This window comes from Chelonia mydas, chromosome 7 (genome assembly GCF_015237465.2).
Source record: "Chelonia mydas isolate rCheMyd1 chromosome 7, rCheMyd1.pri.v2, whole genome shotgun sequence".
In the NCBI taxonomy this organism is placed as follows: domain Eukaryota; kingdom Metazoa; phylum Chordata; order Testudines; family Cheloniidae; genus Chelonia; species Chelonia mydas.
The window spans coordinates 56,057,172-56,079,508 of record NC_057853.1 but is presented as its reverse complement, the minus strand read 5'-3'; the positions used below and the strand labels follow the sequence as shown (position 1 = coordinate 56,079,508).

General features: G+C 43.2%; 1 protein-coding gene across 10 annotated transcripts in view; it reads left to right on the top strand.

Moving 5' to 3' along the window:
* MARCHF8 (E3 ubiquitin-protein ligase MARCHF8) overlaps nucleotides 1–22,337 on the top strand; it is a 184,548-nt gene that overhangs the window by 153,961 nt on the left and 8,250 nt on the right. For 6 of the 10 annotated variants that reach the window (XM_043552291.1, XM_043552292.1, XM_043552294.1 and 3 more), the window contains 5 exons: nucleotides 1,255–1,435; nucleotides 5,934–6,081; nucleotides 19,175–19,287; nucleotides 20,835–20,997; nucleotides 21,467–21,616. In XM_043552291.1, coding sequence (XP_043408226.1) covers nucleotides 1,255–1,435; nucleotides 5,934–6,081; nucleotides 19,175–19,287; nucleotides 20,835–20,997; nucleotides 21,467–21,616 — 755 coding nt within the window. Of the gene's footprint in view, nucleotides 1–1,234; nucleotides 1,436–5,933; nucleotides 6,082–8,428; nucleotides 13,419–19,174; nucleotides 19,288–20,834; nucleotides 20,998–21,466; nucleotides 21,617–22,337 lie in introns of those variants that run through there. The other 4 variants (XM_043552296.1, XM_037904583.2, XM_043552298.1 and 1 more) reach the window with 2 other exon arrangements.

Genomic DNA, 22,337 nt, shown 5'->3' with positions numbered 1-22,337 from the left:
TGCCCCCTTGTTCAGCACAATCCATCTCCTTGCTGGTTCTCATCCCTGGGCCCCAGTGATACTTGCCAGCTCACTCACCTTCACCACCTGGCTCCTCATCCAGCAGTCAGGGTGCGAACTAGCAGCCGGGTCACAGGAACTCAGCAAGGGATTCCAACAGTGGGTAGGCGGGATGATCCAGAAGATACTGGCCCCATCCTCATTGACCCTCTGCATTCGTGCCCCCAGTGTTATTCTTCACAAAGTTTTTAAAACAACTTCATAGGAAACTAATTATCAGTCTGCTGGCTTGGCAATATGCAGAACCAAGTGTCTCTGTTAACTGGAGCTTGAAATGGAATTGGAACTGCAGTACCTTGGGGTGGCAACGAATTGGGAGAGGAGCTACTCAGTGCCTGCTAGGTTAATCAGTAGGGAATATGGGGAACCTTACTGTAACTGTCATTGGCAGCCATTACAAAGTGAATGAGTAGAGATGGGGCAGAAGATCTAAACGTTCCCAACTTTGGCAAGAGTCAGACTGGAGCTTTGCAGCCTGAGTCCGAGGGGAGGGATAGCTCAGTGGTTTGAGCATTGGCCTACTAAACCTAGGGTTGTGAGTTCAATCTTTGAGGGGGCCATTTAGGGATCAGGGGCAAAATTGGGGATTGGTCCTGCTTTGGGCAGGGAGTTGGACTAGATGACCACCTGAGGTCTCTTCCAACCCTGATATTCTATGATTCTATCTCTTGGTAACTTTTACTAGAAATAATCCTTCCCAGAAGGCAGCCCTTCATGTTCTTGTGGAGTTTGTGTGTGTGGTGGTGGTTTTGTTTTTGTTTTTGTTTTTAATTGCAAATCACAGTTAGGTTTACACCTCTGTGAGCATGTTCTACCCTGGGAAGTGTCCATACTGCTTAAATGCCACTCTCAGTAAAGTACTATTGTTCTGGTAGACAAGATGATGTGTTGTAACTTCTTACGTGTTCTTTCTCTTTTCATGACCAAATCTCTTTCAGATCTTGTGTGTCTGCCTGGTGAGCTAGAGAGAAGTTGTGTAGTTAGCAGTGTTTGTGCTCAGTTATCGTGTGTCATATTTTATTTCATTTGTTGGTTTTGCTTATTGATAAATTTCTTTGTTTGAACTGTATGTCGTTTGGGATCTGCACCGGTTAACCGTGCATGATCACAAATCTTAAAAGCCTCTTCTACTTCATTTTGGTTTTCCCCATCTCTGCTGTTGCCTCCTAATAAGCTGCTTTGCTCCTGATTCAGGATATGTCACTGTGAAGGAGATGACGAGAGTCCCTTGATTACCCCCTGTCACTGCACAGGAAGTCTTCATTTTGTGCACCAAGCCTGCCTGCAGCAGTGGATCAAGAGCTCAGACACCCGATGTTGTGAACTCTGCAAGTATGAGTTCATCATGGAGACCAAATTAAAGCCCCTACGAAAGGTAGGTCCAAGGGCTGGTTCCAAAGAAATAGTTTGCCTTATAAAAGTGTGGCACTGCTCGGAAAAGTGACTCTTTTTTTTTAAACATGGCACAACGGGACGCCATGCTTATCATCCCTTGGTGATTCCGTATCCAGTCTGCTCAATTTTATAAATCTGTATTTTCTACATGAAAATGCAACCTGGGATCTGAGAGTGAAGCTGTATTTTTTCTGGTTTCATGCATCACCAATAATAAAGAATCTGCTGTCAGAACTTAATTGACAGTCCTGTTGATGCTGCCCAAGCCAGAAAAGAATCCATTTTCCTCTCCAGTGGCTGGGTTGGCTCTGCAGGGCTAACAGAAGTAAAAAGGAGGAAACATTTATTGTAGTCAGCAGCTGTAACTCTGAAAGTACACCAGGAGCTGATCTGTATTGTTAGGACCTACCATTTCTACAGTCACCTTTCAGAGCTGAGGCCCACTCTAAAGCACAGAATTTGCTGTACTGTTACCCATATGGTTTATGAATTTTCTTGAAAATGTGGGAATTTAGGCTCTGTATTTTTCATATTTATTTGTAAAATGATTCCATTAAAGTCTTCGGTTACGTAAAAAATAATAATGTAGCAAACAATTTTTTTAAAGCCAAAATCTTATTTACGGTGCAATGAAATTCACCCAGAAACACGTTTTTGTTTCTTTTTTTTGCACTGAACATACATAGTAACATTTTACTACTTTGACTTGCTAGAACCAACGGCTGTTATTTAACACCTTCTGCCATCTATACACCCACTGACTTACCTTACAGATCCTGAAGAACACAAGGATCTGTCCATTGCTGTATCTGGTATCCATTTTCCTATCCCAAATACCTCTGTCTTTCAAAGGCAGTTGATGCTCACCACCTGGATTTCTGGACAGGAACCACTAATATTCTTAGCACTGGCAAATCGTGCTGTGCCTGCCCATGTTTGAGGTTAATAAAAGAAACCTCAGTCTGGGACAAGAAGAAGCAAAAAAAGATTAAAATCAAGCAGAGGATCCTGAATCACTAGCATGGGGAGTCCGAAGTGTAACCATCCAAGGGCTGTAATGGTAGTTGGCCAGGATCCCAAAGCCACTAGGAATCTGCAGAAAATGGAGCAGATTTCAGCCACCTTCATCTTTAATACAGACATGCAGTCTGCAAAATATATAGGTCAGGACATGATGCTGTTCTGAACAGAGACCTCTTGGATCACGATGGAGACCTGCATTTTGGGACCTGTCGTTTCTGCCTGCTGTGCCTCCTTATTATGGAGGAAGTTAGCTGTGAGCTGCACTGTAGAACATCCTGGGCACCACTGGGCCTGCAGGTCATGCTTTAGCCATCCCTGATATCGGACCCCAAAGAGAAGACCAAAAAAAGGTGGGGGGGGCGTGGATAAAAACACAGTAGTCTAAATTAACGAATTGGCTAGTGGTTTGGGGCATCTCGATTTTTTTGGGTGTCAAATTTGGAACACCTTGAGTGGATGCTCAGCATTTTCTAAAAATCTGGTCCCTGTGAGGCATACCACATGGGGCACCCAAAAATGGAGGCATCCAAAATCCACTCATCATTTCTGAAAATTTAATCTATTATGAAGAAACCAGTTGCCCAAAATAATAGGGACAGAACCATAAACGGGGGATGGGGAGGAGGGAACACAAACAAAATGGAATTAGCCCTCAAAAATAGAAGCTCAGTATTCCTGAGAGTCAAACTGCAGTCAAGTTGACACCTCATCCTCAACTGCTCCTGTATGGTCTCCTGTCAATCAGGAGAAAATAACCTGTAGCTGGACTGTGAATAAGAGAAGGCCAAAACATAGGCTTGGTGCTTGCCAGTAGCATAAGAACCAAACTGAACATTCCAGGTTTAATTTCAAGTCCCAGTGGAGTTAAAGCAGTCATGAATTGGGTCTGTAAAGCAGACAGTCCGAGATTTCTGAGAGAGCTAGGAAATAACAACCCAGCTTACGAAGTAGAGCTTGTCAAAAAATGGGAGTTTTTTCCATGGAAAATTTTTATGAAAATGAAATAAAAAATCATTTTCATCTAAGTTTTCCGCAGGAAAAAAATGATTTTTGGTGGAATTTGGAAACGGAAATATTTTTGGTCAAACACAAAAATAGTTTGATTTGGAAATGCTGCCACAGTGCCTCATGGAAGTTGTGGTTGGGAAGCCTCAAACTCCTTTTTCTCTTCTGTAGGCTGTGCTTCCTGGTTGGACTGCATCTCCCATGATGCACCATGGTCTCCCGCTCTTGGAGAGGAGAGGTAGGACACCATGGGAGTCCCTGACCACAATGGAGCATGGAAGATGAGGTCCCTCAGGGGAGCTCAACCTATAGAGAAAAAGGGGAACATAAGGCAACCAAACTGCAAATTTAACACCATTAATTTGGGCTTGAATAGGGACTGGGAGTGGCTGGCTCACTACAAAAGCAGCTTTGCCTCTCCTGGAATTGACTCCTCCTCATCAATTATTGGGAGTGGACTACATCCACTCTGATCGAATTGGCCCTGTCAACACTGGTTCTCCACTTGTGAGGTAACTCCCTTCGCTTCATGTGTCAGTATAATAATGCCTGCATCTATTTTCACTCCATGCATCTGAAGAAGTGGTTTTTTTTACCCACGAAAGCTTATACCCAAATAAATCTGTTAGTCTTTAAGGTGCCACCGGACTCCTTGTTGTTTTTCCAACTCCTATGAGACTTCATGGCAGCATTTACAAATTAAAATATTTCCAGTTTTGGGTGAAATATTTTAGCTTTCAGATGTTTGGGGTATTTGACAAAACATCAACATTTTCTGCAGAAAGCAGACATTTTTTGTGAAAAAGTTCATTTGGTCAAAAACCGAATTTTCCTCCTTAAAGCAGTTTCAGTGGAAAACTTTTGAAACAAGAAGAATGTAACGTTCCAACATGGTAAAAATTAGAACCTGACTTTCAGAGATGCTCAGTACATGGACAACAAGGAGTCCGGTGGCACCTTAAAGACTAACAGATTTATTTGAGCATAAGCTTTCATGGGTAAAAACCTCACTTCTTCAGATGCATGGAGTGAAAGTTTGAGTACATGGAGGCTCCCTCTGCAGTTTGAGATCAGAATGCCTAGCAGACCTGAAGATCAAACCCTGACTCGTCAAAAGGAATCTCCTATTGGTAGTACTCATAGAGGACCAAATTCTCCACTCACTTATATGGAGCAGGCTCCATTCCTGTGTGTCCTGTGGAAGTTGGGTTATTGGTTCCACTTCTTAGATGCATCAGGTTTATGGGTTTTCCTTACTGAATTCATACTGCATTACTCTTCCTTTTCTAAAAAAAGCTCTGTAGGCCAAATTCATCCATGCATTGTCAAATGCAGCCCAGTGGGCTTGCATAGCTGTAACGAAGAAGAGACCGTGGCTCACAGTGTACATAGAGAAGGTGTGAGAAGGGTTTGTCCAGTGTGAATATGAGACTGAAATTCCTGACCCATTCTCAAATGCATCAAAAATAAAAGCCTTTTTCGAGTGATTGCCAGTAGTTGGTAAAGGTCTGTAAAATTGTCTAATTTTTCTGCATCCTTCCTACTTAGTAGTGGCCAAAACATTGTGGTTTCTAATAGGACTATAACAGAATCATTGATGGCTCGGTATTCGGCATAAATCTGGGCATTTCAGATGGTACTTCATCTCATTGTCTCTTCTGGTTATTCAGAGGGGAAATGTGGTTCCGCATTAATGCACTTGAATATAAAACATCAGTAGCAACTTCCATTGTTTGATCAAATAGTGCAGTACACACACACTGAATACCTAGACCTAAAAGCATCAGTTCCCACTGCTTGAACTAAAGTCTGGCTATACACCTGGGGGCTGTAACAGACTCCCATCCTCTCTGGGTTGGGTACAGAGACGGGCATGTAACACACACTGACCAGCGGCTTGTCCATTCATTTCTATAATAGTGTTTTTATATTAGTGGTGCCAAAACTTTCAGAGCAACTACCATTTTGCCAGGTGTACCTGCTGGTTCCCCCCACCTCTCATTCAGCCATAGAGTGTTGGGCACTCTTAATAGGCAGTGTTGCTTAGGCTGTACAAAACTGGGGTTTGAATCAGCCCGAGCCCGGCTGCACCACTGGAGTGCGTACAAGTAAGTAAGGCATGAGCAGCAGTGCACCGAGGCCCAGCACAGAGATTTATTGGTAAGACCTGCTCCTGCTCCCACTGAAGTCATGGGAGTAAAATTGGGGCCAAAAGTCACAAGGGAGAACCGGGAGTGCCAGTCACTACTGCTTGAACTTGCACCCTGGTATGTGCACTAGTGGGTTGAGGCAACTACCTGACATAATGACTTCTAAAAAGAAATGCTTCTGTGTGCTGTGAGGAAAGCAGCCTCTGCCTGTCAGGTGTATTCACTAGTGTTCCTTTCATCTGCTGCTCTCGCTTCCACAAACCTCTAACCCCTTGCTCTGCCTTCTGGATTTCTTGCTAGTGGGAGAAGTTGCAGATGACGGCCAGTGAGAGGAGGAAGATCATGTGCTCTGTAACATTCCATATCATTGCCATCACCTGCGTCGTGTGGTCTCTGTATGTCCTTATAGACAGGACTGCTGAAGAGATTAAACAGGGACAGACTACTGGTATGTTACTTTATTTTGTTTCTTATTTAAGTGACTCTGAATGCAAAGAGACAGATCTGTTGAGCAAGATGATGTCTTTTTCAAATGTTCAGATCTCCAGCTTCAGTCATTAAAATAAGGCCTGAAGTTGCACCATTTTAACTAAAGGTGTGATTTGAAACCAAGTTAGTTAAACTAATGCAACTTTGTGTGTGGACATTCTGAAATCAATTTAAACCTGGCTTATCAGTTTAGTTTGCACCAGTAAAATGTATAGCTGTGAGCTAATCCAGTCTAACCAGTTTTAAACCAATATAAGTTTTCATACACAAAGTTGCACTGCTTCAACTAAATCTGTTTTTAAACTGGTACAAATCCTCTGTGTAGACAAGGCTTAAGTGTTTCCTGCTTTTTATTCCTCGTAGCCTTGGAGAGCTAGCACAGCTAAAAAGAGAGGGAGCTGGATTCAGCTTCTCCTTTTTCATCAATAAGAGAATTGTGTATTAAAGTCCAGTCAGTTACATGATGGGTTGACACAGTTGTCACTAAGGACAGAATTTGTCCTGCTGAAATTTCATTCCTGGTGGTGATGCATGAACCACAAAGAACCCAGCCTGATTCTTAGATCCGAGGTTGCGTTTGAAGGGCTAGCAGTTAAAAATAAAACAAAAAAATATAACCCATGTTTTTACTTATAAGCAAAGCACATTTGCTGTGGAAATAATTGAGCGTCAATAAACCTGGAAGCCCACAGACCTTTTTACACAGTCTCTTTTCAGAGTGCAGCCACGCTTCAAAATATACATTTTCATGACTTGCTGTCATTTTTCATTTTCAGTTGTAGTTTGATTGTACTTGATTTTTGTTCAGCAAAGAGTCTGCTTTGAATGAAAGCATCTGGTCTCTTTTCCATCTGACAGCATCGTCTATGTGCATAGCCTTTTCATGCAAGGGATCAATATGCTTATGAAAGGCGTATGCTTTCAAACATTTATAGCCTTCAGGTCATTTTAGATAAATATTGTAGATGAGCATAAATAGGAATAGTATGAATATTTAGTACTTGATACTGTGCTCCGTTTCAGAATTCAAATGAAATGAGCAATCTGATGAGTTCTACAGTAAGCTGGCTAGTGCATGTGTGTGGGCGTGCGTTTGCACCACTACCTCTGTTGGACAGAATCAGAACTGCTCAGCTGCATGGCGTAGGTCCCATACTGCTAACAGCTAATGGGGTTGCATTTGTAACCAAGTAGCAGGGTCCTGTGCTTTTCAAGCAAGAGCATCTGAGTGCTACCCCTGCCACTGCTGAGCAGTTCCAAATGGTCATGTGTGTGCAGCACAGTGACAGATGTGGCGTCTGAGGAGGTCATGGATTTGTTACAGTATTGCTGATTCTCTATGGAATTTGAAAATGGATGGATGAGCATGATGTCATGGTCTTTCGTGCAATGCGCCGACCAGCCAGTAGTGGAGAGATTTGATATGTATAGTACCTATGCTGGAGAAGGTATGCAATACTAATGGTCTCTAAATCCAGCAGACAAAGTTATAACAAGATCTACTGCCTGGACATTCAATAGGGACAAATTCGAACTAAAATAATACTGCACATTTTTAACAGCAAGGAATGTGGTAAATTCTCCACCATTTACATCAAGATTGGATGTGTCTTTCTAAAAGAGATGCTGTAGTTCCACTCCAAGTTATTGGGCTGGATGTAGGGACTACTAGGTGAAGCTGTCTGGCCTGTGCTAGGCCCGAGGTCTGACTAGATGATCCCTTTCGGCCTCAAAGCCTGTGAATCTGTATGTGGTGTGGTCATCGAGTGGGCAGGAAGAGGTATAAAGGAGACTGAACTGTTCGCGAGCTGCTAGTTATACCCTGTAGGGAGCAGTACTCCCAGTGGGCTGTACACAGAGTAAAGCAGGGGTGTTGGGTGTGAACAGACCTGTTAACTGGAATTGACAGGCTTTCAAAAACGAGAACATAACTGTTGGCATAACAAGAACTATACGCATTAAACGAATCCTGTGACAGAAAATGGTGTACTCGTAAAGAGAACTGCCTACCACGCTTGCACCCTGTGGACTTTGAGAATTGGACTGTCTGCTGCTCAAGTCCAGGACCTGACTTACCTCTTCTGTAAAGTGCCCTGTACATGTATGGCATCTTATCAATAATAATAAAGGAACCCAGGAGTGATCACATCAGTTTGCTCTTTTACAGTACTGCTAAGGATTTTAACCCAAATCCCATATCAAATTTAAAGGGGCGGGGGTTGCATTTGAGATTCTGATTGTGTCTCTCATTTAAAGGATGTTGTGCAGCCTAACAAATATTAATGTGGTCCTTTCATTTCCTCCAGGGATTCTAGAGTGGCCATTTTGGACTAAGCTGGTAGTTGTGGCTATTGGCTTCACTGGAGGACTCCTGTTCATGTACGTACAGTGCAAAGTATATGTACAGCTGTGGAAGAGACTTAAGGCTTATAACCGAGTAATATATGTACAGAACTGCCCGGAAACTAGCAAAAAGAGTATCTTTGAAAAACCTGCATTAATGGAGCCAAATGTTGAAAATAAAGAAATGCTTGGGATCCACCATTCGGATACAAACTCTTCACATTACATGGAGCCTGAAGACTGTGGTGCAGAAATCCTTCATGTCTGATCTTTGGGGGCTGGGGAAGGGTGGGGGCTCTGTATGTTCCTGAAGATCTAAAGCATCATTGTTTACTGCAAACTGCTCTACCTTTTTAAAATCAGCTAACAGCCTAGCGCTGACGGATTACATTTTTTTAACGTTTTTTTGTCCCCCTGACATATCTGTCAGTATGTTATCATGGTTCCATACCTCTCGATGTTTCATCTCTCAGACTGGCCTGTACAAAGAGACATGGGAGGCTTCACTGGATGAGGCAAGGCGTCAGAGTATGGCAAGTCCGGTGTGAACCATCATCAGCTTCATGGAGTCTGCTTCTTTTTAAAAGACAGCTCGCTCTAAACTATCCCAGAATGCATGTGGGGTAATTTAAGCCTTGATGAGAAGATGGCTTCAGACATTGAGGAACAGCTGAGAGAGAGGAATGAGAGACCTAGAAACTAATCTACCGCTAACACTGCCACTAACATTTCTCGTAGGCAGCGGCTATAAGATTATGCTTTACATATTGTGATAAAGGACCCACAAAGCATATAGCACTTTTTAAAGTCTTTATTTTGTAATATATGTGTCCAATGAGAATTAAACTTGAAAGAATGTCTTATTTCAAAATACCCCTTTTTAATACTCTCTCTTGCTCCGCTTCCATCCTATTAGGTCCTAAACCTCTTGCCTTACAAAAATCTAATGTGGTTTCCAACGCATACCCACAGCATAACACTAAAAACTCTGCTTCTTGGGGGTTTCTCTCAGGAGCAAATTTTTCAAAGAATATTGCACTTGTGACTTGTAAATGGAGAGTAGTGGGTGTAAAATGTTTGTTTTAATATGTAATGGTTTCAGTGTTCTGTTTTGGAGGTTGTTGTTGTTTTTGTTTGTTTTAAATCAACTACATAGTTGACAGACCTGCAGATATCCCTGATGTAACTGTCATTCCAGGCACTGGCAAAGGGGCTTAGACACTGCATTGGTAAAATGTGAGCTCTTTAGAAAAGAAAAAAAATACAGCTGAAAATGGTTTGCCTTCTTTAATGCTGTGTTCTGTGTGAATCACCCAAAAATCTGACAACACGAAGAAGGGGTGTTGAAAACAACTAATAAGGAGTAAATATTGCATAGGGTCTCCTGTCTCTCCACAGCTGAGGTTGAAACCACCTTCCTGTTTTAGACCAAATTTTGATATATTCCTTGGTCGGAGTGATTTTGATTTGTTTGTGTTAAACTTGTGAATGGCTGACTGTATGAACGGTTTGATGGGAAGAGGAACATGTATGGAGTCAGGGTGAGGAGTGCTGGGTAGAGTTGTCCAAATGTTTAAAAGTACATGAGCTTTCTTAGGGAATCATTCTTTCAACTAGAGTAAGGTGAAGGTTGTCTCAATCCCAAACCTCTTTAAACCAGACCATAGTATCAGCATCATTGAAATGGAAAAGTCATAATTAAAAGGTATTGCACAAGGTTCCTAGTTTTAAGAGCTGACTTGCTCCATTCGGGTCCAATCCAACTCCCAATAAAGTCAATGGGAATCTTTTTATTGACAGTAATGGGAGTTGCACTGGGCCTCTTAGTTCATTAGGAAATCTGTTTACCTGTTTGACCAAATCCCAAGGTCTTTATCCAGGGTTTACTCAATCCTTTCTCAGGCGGACTCCCACTGAGCAAGGGTTTGGCCCAGTGAAAATAGTTGGACACTGGAAGGGAAGAACTGCAGATCAGTGAAATTTCCCTAAAAACGTGACAATAATTTCTGTCTTGATCTTTTTGATAAAAATCTGTGGATTTTTTTTTTTTTTTGAGGCAAAGGAGGGAGGATGCTAAGAGGACATCAACCAGTGGTTTCTAAAGCCTCTGTGTGTGTGTGTGTGTGTGTGTGTGTGTGTGTGCGCGCGCGCGCGTTCATTTTTTTTTTTCCCCAAGATTACTGGCCTTGGTCATTGTTAATAACATGTACCCTGGTTTTGGGATGCTTTAAAACATTGCGGGCCTCTGGACAATCTATCAAGCTGCACTGGTATAGACTTGTTGCTGTGGTGGGAGCCATGACATTCCATGCTCAGCCAGTATAGGCAGGCGAGAACCCTCCCTTTTACCATCTAGGCAGTCCTCATCTCCCCTTACATGCAGTCTGTTGCCTATGTCTGCTGCATTCTAAAGTGCAATTATCTGGGCCCCTTTCTGAGCGCCCTTCTTCCCAGTGTCCTGGCATTGACCATGGTCTGTTCACTAGAACCCAGATCATGTGGTATTTTTTATGTTTGGTGAACAGGTTAAGCAAATCAACTCAGGTGGGTTAAATACCAGGTCTTACATGTCTTCATCAAATTCTTATTCAATTTTCATGCATGCAAGGCTGCAAGGATTAAAAATTAACGTACAGAGTCATCTCCAGGGTGGTGCCGTCTGCGGTTTCATCTGACCAGGACCTTTTGAGAAACATTACTAGAGTTAGTTTGGCATTTTGGAAGCTTAGCTTAGCATAAGCCAGCTGCTGTACAATACACTGCTAAAGACTCCTGTCCCCCGCCCTACCAATTTATCTTGTCTTACAAATGCATACTCTCTAATTCAAATAGGCTGTAAAAGAATTGCATATGAGACTGTTAGCCATCCAGTTGGCATCGACAGCCTTTCCCCAATTCCTCTTTAATAAGAAGAATTAGGGCCTGATATTTCAACCCTTACCGGTGTAAATAATTATCCTGTGTAGTCCCATTCAAATCAATAGGACTGCTGAAGAGAGTAAGGGCTGCAGAATCAGACCTTTACTTTGTATCTTACTGTTTTTCACCCATCCTGATGTTGTTTCTCATGTTGATTCTTTCCGACTGAGCCCTAAACTTCATTTTCCTTCTTTACCATAGTGCCATCTGGTGGTATAAGCAAGTCTGAATGGTGCTTTATCACCCTTAGTAAGGAAGTTCTGTTGATCTGTTGCAGCTGTCCCAAGGCTTTTACCCTGGTTCTAATGAGTCCTGTCATTCTCCCTAGATTTGGATCATGATACTGACCATTTACCATCAAAATACACATTCCAAGCTCCTCTTATATGACATACTTCCAAATGAACAGCAAAACGATGGCAGAATTGTCTTCTCTTTCTCTTTCTCCTGTTCATCCCCACTGAAGTCAACGGGGTTGCAGAGGTGCAAGTGAGAGCAGAATTTGAGTCAAAGAGGACATATGCTTAATTTAACTACTTCGGCATTATCCATAGACTATTGTGTTGATTGCTGTCTGCATAATAAAAACACTCTGATCTAGTGGAAAGCCCCCCCACCTAGCTCCCTTTCCAGTGTCTTGTCAGTCCAAAGTCCTGTCCAGAAAATGTCGGGCTACGCCAAGGAAAATCTCCCTGCGGCATCATATCCAATACGGCGGCAGGATCACAAACACCCGTTAGGTTAGAATTATAAATGTGTATTAGAGAAGGCTGATCATCTTTAAAATATTTTCATGTATTAAACCCCTATGAAGTCTCAGGATTCTCCTAAACTAACCCTTAATGGGGGGAGAAATTTAAAGGAAACAAACTGCCACCATCACAACATGGTGCCCTCTATTCAGTAGAGATGGGCCTGAGCTGCCAACTTTGGATCTAGGCCTGGAGCCAAACATTCCTGGAGTTCCGATTCCGGGCTTTCCTTCCGCACATTGTAGACACGGGGCAATTCACAAATAATTTGACTGAGCCTGTAAAGGCAGTAGGCCATGTAACACCCCCGGGGGAGCCCTGGGATAGGATTGTGAAGGAGAAACAACTCCTTCCTTACATTTCCCTCCCTGCTCCCTCACTAGTTAGGCTCCTTTGACTTGGGCATTGGCTCCACCCACTCCCCACCCTCCTGCTGTTGGGGTGGACAGTGCTGGGTGTGCAGCCCTTTCTCACATCCTTGCTGTGATGTGGGAAGCTCTAAACTGGCTGTGCATGGGGGTAGAGTTTTGCTCCCTTACACGACTGCATTGGACTGGATCACAGTCTGCTCCAAAGTGGGCTCTGGATCCAGATTCTCCTGAAGTCAAGGGATGTTGAGACCTAGTTTCCTGTTTGGGGCCGTTGTAAAGAATGGGCCTAGCCATGAAAGGAAGCCATGGATGTGAACGCTTCCCTCCTCCCCACCCCAAGTTCAGGTGTGTTTGGAACTGTGAATCTGGTTCAGATCCATCTCTAGTATTCTGATACACTGAGGGTCAAATACAAAAGCAAAGATATTGCTGGCTGAATTTTCACAGCATTAGCCTAGATATGCAAAATAATTTTTTTAAAGGAGAATTTTTATTTTGTGATTTATTTTTACTATTTAGTTTGAAATATTGCAACATCTGTATATTCCAATGAAGAACCGAAAACTAGAAAGCACTTGTCTTTGTATAGAAGATAATTGTTAAAAATTGAAGCTGATCTTGTATTTAGATAAAATGTTTGTACATAGGTTATTGTATACTGTTAATCAACTTTACAATGGCATGTGTTGTATAGTTTATACAAGACACTTCACAATTCTGCAGATTTTTTTTAGTTACTTAGTAAATTTCTAGTAACTTAAATGTATAGTTTTGTATCCTTTTCTGTATGTTCATCTCTTTCTCAGTATTACCACTTGCAGAATTATTATTAGTTTCTTAAACTGTAATTGGTTATTTGTGCTGTGATATGCAGGGTTATTGACTGCAGCAATAAAGCATTTCTATAAAAAGTAATTGGCAGAAAATTACTTTTTTGCAAAGAAACGAGAGGCCCAGTCCTCAGAAACATTGAGCTTTCCAGAGGTGACTTGATCGTGGACTACAGGTACCTTCACATGGAAAAAAAATCTGATCTAAGTGGCTTCTCTTTAATTTAGCAGACAGAAGTATACAAGATCCAACAGCAGGAGGTGGATATCGGAAAAATTCAGTATTGAACAAGGAAGGTAATTAACCATTGGAACAATTGGATGGATTCTCCATCACATTCAGAAGATATGCTTGTGTTCAACCACTGACTTAAAAAAAGGTCAGACTAGATGATCATAATGGGCTTGTCTTCCCTTAACAATCTTTTGATCTTCGTGAGAGGGCACTGAGATATTCTGAACCTTTCAAGTTTGGGCCCAGAGTTTTCACATGGATTTTTTCTGTAGGACACTTTTTTTGTTCAGCAGAGCAGGGGGAGCCCCTTGCCATCAGTCTCTTGCAAAGAAAAGCTGATTGTGTGGTTATGCAGCAGATGAGCATTAAGCCCTGCCATTAAGCACTTGGAAGCATGCTGAACAAGAAGAATTTTCAAGCAGTCTTCTCTGAGGTCCTGCCTGTCCCACAAGTGAAAGAAGGCAGAAGATTTTGTATGTGAACCTCTGGCTAGGTAGGTGGGGTAGGGTGGAGGGTTTTGGTTTTGTGGAACGTTTGTCCACCTTCCATGATGAAAGAGGGCGGTATAGTTTGGATGGCCTCCATTTCATAGAAGGGGGATCAATATCAGGGACAGGCTGTCTGGAGTAGTCAGGAGTGAATTAAACTCATAGCAAAAGTGGGGTGGGTGGAGAGAATATGAGCAGTCAGCACAAAATTGAGATTTGAGAACAAAATTGATCAAGAAACCAAAGGACACAAAGAGAAGAAATTCTTGAGTTGTTTGTAGGCAAGTGCTAGGAGCCTGGGTAGCAAACAAGAGTAATTGGAATTGCTCATTTATGAGCATAAATTTGAATCAGTTGGTATTACTGGACCCTGGTGGGATGATTTGCACAATTGGAATATTAAAATCAATGGCTATAACCTATCTAGGAAGGATCAAGTGGGCAAAAGGGGAGGGGGAGTAGCACACTATGTTTAATAATAATAATAAAAAAAAGGCATTACCTGTTTCTGAGTCAGAAGAAAATGATCTTGAATGCTTATGGATCAGTGTCCTAACAGAGAAAGCATAAGATGGGGTATTAACTGATGTCTGCTACAGCCCACCAAATCACACTAGAGAGCAGGATGACCACCTATTTATGCATCTATCCGCAACACAGAGGATAAAAAGCTGCATGATCACTGGAGGACTTCAATTGGAGTGATGTATGCTGGAAGTCTAAGGCTGCCAGTACTAAAACTTACTTGGAATTTCTAAATATTAGAGATGACAGTTTCCTAATTCACAAAGTGTTGCAACCAACCTGTGGGTATTCTTTATCTTAAGAGATGAAGAACAGACCACAGAACTACAAAGTAATGATAGCTCATGATTTGATCACATTTATAATCTGCAAGCAGAAGAAAGTCCAGACCAGTAATATATATACTTGGTATTTTAATAGGGCCAATTTCACAAAGCTGATAACAATGATGAGACAAATCAGAGGGAAGGAAGAATTAATTGCTGAGCAGGGGCAAGGCGGAAGTGGGGTGAGTGCTCCTGCAGCGAGGGCCAAAATCACCTCACCCCAACACTGATTGTGATGGTCATACACACACTGGGGAGGGATAGGGGCAATTCAGCAATCAATAGACAGACAGAAAACCTACCCCACAGTATAAACTGTTAGAAAAATCTCATGAGTTTTAGTGTCAAACTCGTGGGTTTTGGGTGTCTGATTCATGGTGTTTGATCTCTTGAGGTTGGCAGTCTAAGATGGCTGCCAGAGTCCTCTGACCCCATTGCCAGCATGCTGCAAGTTGGGTTGGGGGTGGGGACAGAAGGAGCTAGACCAGTGGCTTTCAAACTTTTTGTATTGGTGACCCCTTTCACACAGCAAGCCTTTGACTGTTCTCCCCCACCCCATAAATGAAAACAAGGAGAGGGGGTAATTTAATGGGGGTTCAGGGCTATCAGCCACGTGGGGCTGACAGCTCATGACCCCCATGTAACCATCTTGTGACCCCCGTGAGCGGTCATGACCCCCAGTTTGAGAACCCCTGAACTAGACAGTAGAAACCCATGCTTGGGACAGTAGGGAGATTTCTGCATGGAGCGAGCTGCTGAAGCAGTCCAGTGGACCAATGAGAAGCCAGGCTTCTTCTGCACAGCCCCCAGACTCCACTTCCTTCCCTGGACCTGAGGAAGAGCTCTGTGTAGCTCGAAAGCTTATACCTTCTACCAATAAAAGCTGACCTCACCCACCGATCAAGAGAACCAGCAAAGAGAGTACTACACTTTCAAGATTATGCCCATGACGTGGTTGCAATGAGGACTGCTTTTAACCAAGCAAACAATTGGCCAGAAAGATGGACTTGAAATATTTTATTAAATACCCAGCAATGCTCCATGTTAAGAATGGCAAGAAGATAGTGTCAATTAGTTCCCTTCAAATAGAAAAATACCTCAAAAATCTGCACACTTACCTCACAAGAGGAGATCCCTATGGAATGATCCAACCATATGGAATTTATGTACTGCTCTCTGATATCTGATATGGCTGCTCTAAAGATGTTGATGGGTACGAGTTGATACTGATAGTTGCTTTTCTTTTCTTTTCTTTTTTTTCTCTTTCATTCGGGTTGAAGGCTTAAAGGGCTATTTTCAATTTATGTCTTATTGCCTTAACTCTCCTGCCTGACCAAGAAAGTCCATCAACACCAGGCGGACCGTAGTGGAACATCAGAGGACACAAGACTAAAAATATCTGACAAGGAGAAACACTATCTTTATCCCGCTTGGGCTCTGAGGGGCAAGGATTACTAAACACAAGCAAATGATCCCCAGTGCTTAGCCTGGGTTAGCTCTAAGAGACATATAGAGCTTCCTTATTGTACAAGCTTCTATTACTTTGAAACTTAAGACTACTGTAACTCACGCGTATGTTTACCTGCTTTAACCTTGTAAATAACTCTCATTTCCTTTTCTTAGCTAATAAATCTTTAGATCATTTATTATAGGATTGGCTGCAAGTGTTGTCTTTGGTGTGAGATCAAAGGTGCAGCTGATCCAGGGTAACTAACTGGTCCTTGGGGACCAGGAGTAACCTGCATATTGTTGTGAGGGACCATCTATCACAAAGGCAAGCTTACCTAGGTGACCATATAGATTGGCATACCCCAAGGGACTGTCTGTGACTCCAGGGTTAGGCTGTTATAGTGCCTGAGGAGTTTATGCTTGGTTGGAGAACTCTCAGTCAATTTGGGATTTCTGCTCTAGTTCTTAACAGCCTGCCCTGAGGTTGGTACTCACACTCTTGAGCTACTGCAGGACAGCTTGACAGCCCCTAATTCACAATGATAAGTTTAAACCATGTATAGATCTTCAGCAGCAATTTCGCTTGCCCTGCTCTGGAGCATGGAAAGATCTCCGGTTAAAACATTTACTTACAAATGTATTTGGATTGAATGCCTTGGGAGCTTCAGAACCTCCAATTTTTTTGTTATTTTGGAGGAAACTTCCTGGATTTATTTGGCCAGTGGTATCCTTTTATGATTTTCTGGCCCCAAAATCTCTGCCAATGATTGATAATTTGAGAGTTGCTTGGAATAAATATTTGGATACATGACAATCCAATCCAATGGAATACAATTGTATCTAATGTTAAAAAAGCAACTATAGACCTGAGACTACAGTTTATTCACCAAAAGTCACTTTTTTGAATATACTGGTCCCCAGATAGGCTAATGGTAATGTCTCTCACAAACGCTGACCGCTGTTGGAAATGTAACTCCCTTGGTGTTCACTCATGTTTTGGGAGTGCCACTGTATCAAGTATTTCTGGTATGAGGTGGGCCAAAGGATCAATTTGATATTGGATGCTAACTTGGAGCCCTCCCCCTCAAGTTTCATTCTTGAATATATTCCTGATACCTGGTGTGGTTCCAATGTGCAGCTTTGGTTGCTAAAAATTAATCCTGCAAAAATGGAAAGATTAATCCTAGCCAAATATTGGTGTCTGACTCGGTGATATGGTAGACCTCGCAGCTAACGAATGACTGGCTTGTGGCAGAAACAGAATGCCTGAAAAATTCAAAGCAAGTTGGGCTGACTTTTTACAGGTGTGTGATTAATGAAGGTATATTGTTTCCCCTCCCCTCCCTTTATTGTAACCATCTTTATTTGTGTTGTGTATTATGATGAATCTAGTATATTGATTTACAAATAACTGAAGGGTTAACCATCAAGGAGAGAGTGCAGCTCTTGATTAACCATGAGAAGAAATACAGCCCAGTAAAATTTTGGCTGAATCTCACGCAACAATTCTGAAAAGATGGTGGAATTGTATCCCAAGAGAAGTCCCTTCATTTGGGACAGTAAAAGGTACGCAGAGAAGGCCCTTGTCAGGCCATCCCGGTTATATTATGGCATTTCAGACAGAGCCTCCATTGACCTAAGCCACAGGTGAATAGTGAGGGAGAAAGGCGGGACTCTTGTGTTACCAGGGCCCAGACGACCTTGGCCTTTAGAGGCAAAACCAGCCCCTTGAATTCCTGGGAGAAGGGTTCCTCTCAAGTTCTGTCTACCACTGGTGGCACCCCACCCTCCTCTGCACTGAACATAACCATGGTGGGCACATCTGAACACCCAGCCAGCTAGAGTAGGGGTGAATTTCACCCAGGAGAGATTACTTAGCAAATTAAAGTAGCCCTCGCCGGTGGAGACCCAGAAAGGACAGTGATAGTGGGAAAATATGTCCCACAGAGCTGGGGTTAAAGGGGGCGGGGTCTCACATCCAGGGCTCTGGTGGACTCACCTTTCCGTGGCTGCTGCTGCAGGCCCTGTGGCAATGCTTGGCTTTATTCTCTCTGTCCTGGGCTGCAAGGGGTGCTGTGGGGCTGCTCCTGGCCCTCCCCCAGGAAAAGGACCCTGGTGGTGACAGCTCCTGCCCCTCCTGGCGGTTGCAGGTTCCTTCACCTGGGCACTTAGCACCTGTCTCAGGCAGTGGCACGTTAGACTCTTCAGTCTTCACACCTGTGCCTCAGGTTATCCAGTGGGCATGAGAGTGGGGGGCAGCAAGGGGAAAGGCCAGCTCATAGAGGGGCTGGCAGGGAAGAGGGGAGGAGGTGCGAACCAGCCCAACTTAACTGTATACTGTTCATCCAGCCTTAGTCTAAAGCCCGTATAACAGCATGAAAGGCAATCACCACTGTATGTATGTAGTGTTCCAGCTGGCACCAAGCCTCTCGGGGTCGGGTACAACAGTCACATGACATGATTTCATGGAAGTTTGGGCAGCCTTAGAGGGATTCACTTAATGATTAATTTTTTGCTCTGTCAGCGAGTACACAAGGGGCAAACACAGATGATATGCAAACAAAGATTCAAAGGAGTTGTCCAGTAACCTTTTTTAGACCATACTTAATGTTGTTGACCCAGAAGAACTGAGACCCTATTGGCTAATTGCTTGCACTTGCAATTGTACTTTTGCACCATACAATATATAAAAGCTGAAGTACAAAGTAACCCCCTGCCAGAACCAGGAATAATTGCTACACTCTGCAATGGAACCTCTGGGAGCAACAAATGTTTTCCTGGTGATTTGTGTCTCTTGCCTTCTTTTCCTTTCAGCATGGAGAAAGGTGTCTGGAAGTGGGAAGCTGCCACCTGGCCCTCTTGCTTTTCCCATCATAGGGAACACGCTGCAGCTGAATATGAGGAACTTGCCCCAATCTGTGCATGAGGTAAGGGGGCTTTCTCCTTATCCAGGGCTTTGGCTCAGGTGGGTTTTAAGCAGAGACTGTGGAAAGAGAACTCTGAAATTTCTGGGGTTTGCACAGTGGCTCAACTCCTCATGTTTAAGGTTGAATATTTTTTCCACAGAAATATTTAATCTTGAATGCTAGATACAACCTGTTCCTGGCAATGTGTTATTTTTATGATAATGTGTCTTATTCACAGGTAAACCAGAATATGCCCTCTCAGTTGTGCTGCAGCCTGTACAGATTATCCTGCAGTGGGGAGTGTGGTCTGGTGGGTTAAGCAGGAAACTGACAGACAGCAGGCTTTGGTTCTGGTCCCAGCTCTGCAAATGATTCCATGTGTGTGCCTGGGGAAACCACTGAAGTTATTTGTGTGTTTCCCACTTGTAAAACTGATCTAATGATACTTGCCTTCTTCTCAGAAGAAGGGTAAGGCCTACACTGTTGCTGTATTCTGTCAAGTTAACATAGTCATTGGGCTACAGAGAGAATGAGACTAACTCTGTATCCTTGTGGTTAGGTCGCTCACCCAGGATGTGGGAGACCCAAGTTTCTTTCCCAATGACTATTCAGTTATTTATATGCAATGGAACGGCTTCAACGGGAAAGACAGAGAGCCCCTTTTCAGAATGACCCACAACGTGGTGGTTTAGGGCACTCTCCAAAGAGAGGAGAGACCCAGTTTCAGATCCCTTCTTTACATCAGGTACGGGGGGAATTAAACCCAGCTCTCCCACATCCTAGGTGAGTACCATTCCCACTAAGTTGTGGTTCTCAAACCATGTGGCGGACCACACAAGGGAGGCATGGGAATGGGTCAAAGGAGGTGTGAGTTGGGTGGGGTTTTTTTTGTTTGTTTTGTTTTTTAAAGAGCTCTGGCTGTCAGTCTTGGGTGGCTGGGCTCATGCCAAAGGGCCCTGCATACCCTGGAGGCAAGGATAAAGGGGACAGGCAGAACTCTGCCACCGGGGCTGACAGCCAGAGCTCTGCCACCAGGGCTTGGGGTCTCCTTCCTGCCCCCCTGCCAATCCCTCACTGGGAAGAGGTGGGGTTCTGGCTGTTAGCTCTGGGGTGACAGTAGCAGCGCAGAAGTAAGGGTGCCAATGTGGCGCTAAGTCTTAGGGACTATATTGACGAATGTCACTTCACATTGCCACCCTTATTTCTGTGCTGCTGCTGGCACGGTGCTGCCTTCAGAGCTGGGCACCGAGCCAGCAGCTTCTGCTGCTCTGCTTCACCTTCAGAGCTGGGGGGCGGTATATGTACTTGTGGGGTGGGGGTGGCCGTAAATGACTACAGACACAAAGAAGGAGGGTGCGATCAAATGACTTTGAGAACTACTGGCCTAGAGGATTAGCTGAGGGTTTTGAGGAGCAACATTTTTCATCTAGGTGTTTATATCCCTTTTTGAGTGTAGTCCTTGGTGGCAGGAGAGCTCTTCCATCAGTTTGTAATTAGATCCACTCTCATTCTTATTCTTAAGTTGATTTAGTAAAAACGTATTGGTCCTTTGTGTTAATTTTTTACAGCTCAGTGCAAAGTACGGCCCGGTTTTCACAATATGCTTAGGCTCAGAGCGGGTTGTGGTGCTGTATGGACAGGAGGCTGTGAAGGAAGCTCTGATTGATCAAGGGGATGAGTTCAGTGGAAGAGGAAAACTGGCACTGGTTGACAAGCTTGCCAAAGGAGCAGGTACATTGCTAACAAGTTCAACATGTAGCGCTGATGTTCTCTGTATGTGGAGAACACGACTGAGAAGGCCATTGGTGTTTCATTTAGTCCTGCTCTTTGAGGGATACTCACTATAGCCACTTATGCATGTCCAGTGTATTTCTTATTTTTACATGGTACCAGTATATGTACTTTGCTCTAATTACTGTGACAGTTTACACTGTGTTAGAGAACAAAATACAGCCATTGCGCGTGGCAATCAATGGAATTATTTTTCTTGTTCATAATTGCTATAAACAGCAATGAGATTAACGTGTGGGATATTGAGTTACATACAGAAAAAATGTAATCCAGGGTCTCCAGTACAACACAAATACAATAATGTTTGCCTTGACGTTGAACCTTTCAATGACCCATGTTTCCCTAGGTTAGAAATTTAGCAAATTGAGTCTGCCCCCACCCTTCTTTCCTATTCTCCTCCCTTTTCCAGGCATTATATTCAGCAATGGGGAGCGGTGGAAGCAGCTTCGCCGATTTGCCCTCACCACGCTCAGAAACTTTGGGATGGGGAAGAAAAGCATTGAGGAACGGATCCAGGAGGAAGCCTGTTTTCTGGTGGAAAGGCTCAGAAACACACACGGTGGGGAATTGCTGCTTATAATTCGGAAACTGAGGAGTCAGCTAAAGACTCTTGTCTTCCTTTATTTTGTGATCTTAACTTTGGTTCAAACACCTTATAACTCAAGCCATTAGCTGCACATATAACAACCTGTGTTTAATATAAAGGAAAAATATGTGAGAAAAGTTCCCGAGATGACCTTTCCTGGCTGTTATTTCCCATGTTTTCGACCCTCTGATCTGTGGCCAACAGGCAAATGGAAAATGTTTGTCCAGAGCAGGCAGAAGCTAACACAGTGAACCATGTTAGAATGGATTAGTTTATCTTCCGTGTGTTGGACTAATAAGACACTCAGGCCTACAGCTTGCTTATTCTGATTTTCTTCTCTGCTAGATGTCTGATACGAGTCTGACTCCTACATTGCATGGGGATGGTCTCCCGAGGAAAGTTTGAAATCACTGTGTAAATTTACAGTGCTTCCTAAGAGATGATGACGCTTTTATTATTTATTTATTTATGTTCTGTTAGTTTCTAGAGGTCCCAGCCAAGGCAGCTCCTTTGCCTATGGGTTGTGCTAACAAACAGTTTGAGACAGTCCCTGCCCCAAGCAACGTACATATTAAATACACATGACGAAGAAAAAGTGGAGAAAGGAAGAATTATTTTCTCTCTTTTAGAGATGGGGAACTGAAACACAGAGTGATTAAGCGACTTGCTCGAGGTCACACCTGGAAGTTTGTGG